The sequence below is a fragment of the Pseudorca crassidens genome, chromosome X, assembly GCF_039906515.1.
Source record: "Pseudorca crassidens isolate mPseCra1 chromosome X, mPseCra1.hap1, whole genome shotgun sequence".
Lineage (NCBI taxonomy): Eukaryota > Metazoa > Chordata > Mammalia > Artiodactyla > Delphinidae > Pseudorca > Pseudorca crassidens.
This window is the reverse complement of record NC_090317.1, coordinates 13,026,786-13,032,171: the sequence shown is the minus strand read 5'-3', so window position 1 is coordinate 13,032,171 and position 5,386 is coordinate 13,026,786. Positions and strand designations below refer to the sequence as shown.

General features: G+C 40.8%; 1 protein-coding gene across 1 annotated transcript; it reads right to left on the bottom strand.

Annotated features, from left to right (window-relative positions):
* Positions 1-2,018: 2,018 nt before the first annotated feature.
* CXHXorf66 (chromosome X CXorf66 homolog) lies at positions 2,019-5,171 on the bottom strand. The gene is given in 4 exon segments (XM_067723912.1): positions 2,019-2,680; positions 2,683-2,909; positions 3,949-4,105; positions 5,045-5,171. Coding segments are annotated over 4 exon segments (1,134 nt in total). The 5' UTR covers positions 5,133-5,171.
* Positions 5,172-5,386: the final 215 nt, after the last annotated feature.

The window sequence follows — 5,386 nt, the reverse complement described above, 5'->3', positions numbered from 1 at the left end:
AAAAAGACCAGCCTAACCCAGAACAATTCTAACCCTTTAAAGTTTATCCTTTCAAAAAGTGTAATACCAGTAGGAAATCAAGTCTGTAGCTCTCACAATGCTTTTTAAATGCATATACCATCTCTTAAAACCTTTATACCTAAGCAGCTACTTTGTGCCATCTGTGAATTTTATGATGACCTTATGGGTACAGATCCCACCAGGGGACCACCAATAGAGGCAGAGGATATGGGGAAGTCAGATCTGAATGAACATAAGACATCTTTATATGCTCCTGGTAGGTTAGGAAAATGGCCCGGATTGATTGAAGGTCAAGTGGGGATTTTGGTCACACCAATGGATTGGGTGATCTGTGGATAAACAGGCACCCTAGAAACTGGTAGTGAGAAGGCAGTACAGCATAATGAAAATTTGAACATAAGCCAATCATAGATTCATATCTTGATTCAACCAATTAATAAATGTGATCTTACTAAACGTTACAGAGTCTCGGTTGACTCATATAATTCCCCATATAATAGGGGGCTGTTGGGGATTAAATAAAATACGTGAAATATGAGGAAAGTGTTAACACAGCAGGTCTGGTTGTTTGGTCCTTGTATGTCAAGGGGACCGGGAACCATGATTTGACCATTGGCCAACCCTGTGGGAATGTTCTTATGTTAATGGTTGATGATCATGTTTTGTACACCTGATTGCTTTGCACGAACATCAGCATTGACGATGTGCATCTGGTTTCATTGTTGGAATCCTGAGTTTCACTTGCCATGGCTGGTCATGTAGCATGATATACCTATGGGACCAGCTCTCAATAAAAGCCTCAGATGCGGAGGCTTCCCTGGGCAGAGACATTTTGCACATGTCCCTCTAGTTTGTTGCTAGAGAGATAGCATGTCCTAGGTGGCCCCAGATGTGTAAGTACTCAAAAGCGTGTGTCCAACCTCTCTAGCTTCCTCCTGATAGAGGTCTTTTTCCTGTTGCTCTTGGGCTGTATATTTTTGCTCTAATAAACCTTAGCCATGGGTATAACCTGCTTTTGAGTCTTGTGAGTTCTTTTAGTAAATCAGCAAAATTGAGGGGAGGGTGGCCTTCAGACTCACAAGACATAAGGAGACCAGTACAATGGCTGGCAAATAGTACACACTCAATATATGCTAGCTATGGCATTTAACTTATCCTGCTATATGTTACAGGGGAGTAACCTCACTGTACTAGAATATAGGCTGGGACTCCAGGACTTTGTCTGCTTTTCTTAACCATGCCCTTGGAAGAAGGAAAGGATAACCTCTCATCAGTGGGGAAGTTAGAGAATATAACTCCAAGGTTGTTCCCTGGCCTCCCACCCGTGCCAATTCAGAGTGGGAAGGTACCATGTGAAGAAAATGGGTAGGTATCAGACCTCCAACTGGGACATTTTGAGAATGCACAACAGGGCTAACTCTTTTTTTTTTAATCATTTTGAAGGATAACAAAAAGAATGAAAAGCCTTGTTGAGAGTTATGAAGACTAGAACACTTAGACTAACATCATGGCGCTCCAGGTGTGGGTGCTGGAGGCTGGACCCTTACTTTGGTAGCAGTCACAGGAGGCAGTGGTATTAGAAATGACCGTCAGGAGTTTCCCCAATGCAGCCAGAAGCAAGCACACAGAGCCATTTCCACCAAGCACTGGGCACTACAGAAAGACAGTCTTAAACTGTGAGGACTGTATGTAAACATGAAAAAAATAAGGTTAATTGGGTTGAGACTTCAATTGAGGGCTAATCCAAGGGAAAAAGGAGTCCAGGGTACCCATGTTGCAATTCCTTTCTATATTTATGTGTGTGTGTTTATGGTTCCCATCCAAGCGACCAGATCTAAATAAGATACCTCAAAAGAGCTTTATGCCTCTAAAATGCAATAATAATTACAATAAAATCATTTGTTATGTCATGCATTTAATTACTATTTTTCAAGTAAATTGCCTCTAAGATGGATAGGTCTAACCTCAGTAGTGATCCCAAGAGGATTTTCCCTCTATCAGGGTCTTAAAGGACGGTGAGCATAAAACAGTTGGTGTAAGTTTGCTTCTTCATGGGTGGTTTTAATTTTTATTGAGCCCTTAATTATTTCATGGGTGGTTTTATAGATGACTTCCTTGCATTTTATGTTGCAGATAATGGTTATCTCCTTGTCACTGTCCCCATCACTGTAGTCTGTCATCATATGACTGTCATTCGCATTGCCACAGAGTGCATTGTGTCTGGAATCTATCTTATGAAAGGACTTGGAAAAAGGCTTCAGTTCACGTGGAAAAGGTGGGTTTTGAGTATTCTTCTTCTTCGCCTCTGAAATATTATTGACGAAAAACTCAGAAGCAGCTCTGCAAACAAGGCATTTTTCCTTGTAGCATAGACAAGACTTGACTGGTTGAGGCCTAGATAATACGTCTGCCCTACCTGCACTAACTGACCTCTTTAGAATAGGATGTCTGTGGCGTTTGGTGAGTTTCTGTAAACTGGATGGCTTGGGCAAGCTTTGATTTTGTGGATAGGGTGAACAAGGAGTTTTGGTTGGCCTGACCAGATATTGTAGACTGGCTAGCCAAGGTGGCCTGTTGGCCTTATTGGGATAGGATGAACTGACTTGATTGACTAGCTAATGGGCATGAGCCTGCTTACGTGCCTTTTCTAGACTGTGTTTCTATGTGACTTTTCCTGGTGGGATGACTTCTCTTGACTCAAAGGTCTGATTAACTTTTCTGTGCTGGATGGTGCAGATGCCTTTCCTGGACTTGAGAGCCCAGATAGCTTGTCTATACCGGACAGCATGGATTGTTTTTCTGGACTGCACAGACTAACTGTCTTGGAGTCACCGAATAATATTTTGGATGACCTGGATGACTTAGCCATTACACCTTCTTTCTTGACCCTGAAAATATAGAAAATTTGGAGTATGACAATTTAAATCAAAAGAGTACTATTGCTATCACCAGAAAACACAGGCTATTGTGTCATTTTAGACTTCTGGTCTTTTTTTGGCTCTAGCAGGAAAATTGAACACAGTAAGAATTGGAGTGTGGTGAAAGCCATGACTCAGGTTACAGATATGAACATATGTTGAATGCTTTTCCTTTTTCTTAATTTTACTGTTTCAACCACAGTTCATAACCATATAGTCTGCGTATGGAATGACACAAAATTGTTTCAAGTCTACTGTTGAGAGGGAGAGAGATAATTTTATTTATTCCAGAAATTAAACTTTTTATAAAAAAGTCACAAGTTGATATGCAACTGAGGCACAAATGTCACAACTTCTCACGTATAAAAAAAACACTCTTTAGACCAAATTCATTGTTTTCCTATCATATTTACACCATCAGATTTTCTCTCCATGCATATTTATATTCACAATATTCCTCTAAAACCAAAGGAATGGAGCACTGGTATAGTTCAGTCATCAGTCCTTGGACTGGGAAATTTTTAGGGAACTAGTATATCAGGGCCAGCCTGATCCTCCTATATGAAAGCCAGGGACTGAGATCACTGAACACAGTTAATCATTTTTCATGTTATTATATCTTAAAACGGTAGATTATCCAAAATGTTTTATTGTCTTTGGAATGCAGAGACCCAGTGCCTTCTCTCTCCCCTTTTTCATTCTGTCTTATTCAGATAGTCATTTCCTCTTTTCCTAGACTCAATTTATAATGAAATTAGCAGCCTGGGGCTCAGCTGAACCCTGAATAAGGGACAGCTTTGGCTAAAGTTGGTAATGTACTTGAAATAATTTGAGCTGATATCATTTAAGTGAAGGTATCCACCCACAAGATGTTGGTAGCTCTTTTGAAGTCTAAAGTTAACATTAACTAACCATAACAACAACGAAAACTCCTACATGTATACACACACACACACACACACACACACACACACCCCTTGCATTCTTAATTCAAAGGTGTAAAACTTACGTTCCTGCTTTGGGGGCATCATCGCTCATACAGTAATAATGGAGAAAGCAAAAACAGGTATAAACAAAAGCTATGATCATAACACCAATTATGATAATGAGTAGATGTCTCCTAAAATTGTCCAGTTTGGTCTCCATTGATTCACGGTGCTTGGCTCCTGTCAAAGAGATTGTATCACCAGAAAATGTGTCAGGTAACCAAGTTTCCTTCCACTTTGATGCTGTTTGTCACTGTAGGTCAAAGTCAAATCTCTTCTTCAATTATTTTTTTAAGCATGATAAGTGTCCCACTGTTATTTTCTTCCCTCTATCAGGTCCCCAGCCACAGTCTAGAAGCCAAATCTGGGAGGTATCTCCAGCTAATGAGTATAATTACTTGGGTTACCCCTGCATCATGGCTTGCTCGACCCATTACCTAGGTTTTTGAGTGTGTGTGTATGTCTTGCATGTGTGAATGCACTTGAGTGTTAATGTATATGTGAATGTGTACGGTGGGAAAAGGGATAGGACAAGAAAAAGCCCTTCTCGGGCTTCCCTGGTGGTGCAGTGGTTGAGAGTCCGCCTGCCGATGCAGGGGACGCGGGTTCGTGCCCCGGTCCAGGAAGATCCCACATGCCGTGGAGCGGCTGGGCCCGTGAGCCATGGCCGCTGAGCCTGCGCGTCCAGAGCCTGTGCTCCACAACGGGAGAGGCCACAACAGTGAGAGGCCCGCGTACCGCAAAAAAAAAAAAAAGAAAGAAAAAAAAAAAAGAAAAAGCCCTTCTTGAAACCTACTGTGTCTTAGGTACCATGCCACATTCATTCACATAGCATTTTCTCGTTTGGCTGGTGGGGGGTGTGGTTGGGGGTGGTGGATTGGGTGGGGAAGGGGAGTGAAAGGGGGCAACATGTCTGTACTCTTTATGCTTCTATGTTGCTTGGAATTGTTACACAGAAGTAAAGCTCTTAGGTGTTGTCCTAGAAATTCTTGAAGACCTACTAATAGTAACATCCAAGAAACAGCAGATTTCTTAAACACAGCTAGCTTGCCTAATTAAATGCTTGAATGCATAATATAATAGATCATAATTTCTAAGTTTTAAGGTTAAGCACATAACCTGTAGTAGACGGTTCATCACTTTGGTTTGTATTTAAACAAGTATTTGTCCAAATGGGTAAAAGTAGGACATAAATAAAAAGATTCATGTCCAGGGCCTTGTTCAAATGCTTCTTCTTCCAAGGAAACTACTTGGATTTGATATGGTTCAGCTTGTTCTAGGGGTTTATGACATTATCATTCTGTGTCATATTCTGACAGCATAATCTCACCATGGGGAGGCATGAGCTTCTGTGTACAAATATTATCAAATGACTTTTAATCATTTATTTCTCCTTTACATCAAATATTCTATCAGATTTGAATCAAGAAGTCTGAGACATTATTAAGCACAGAGGGAAGT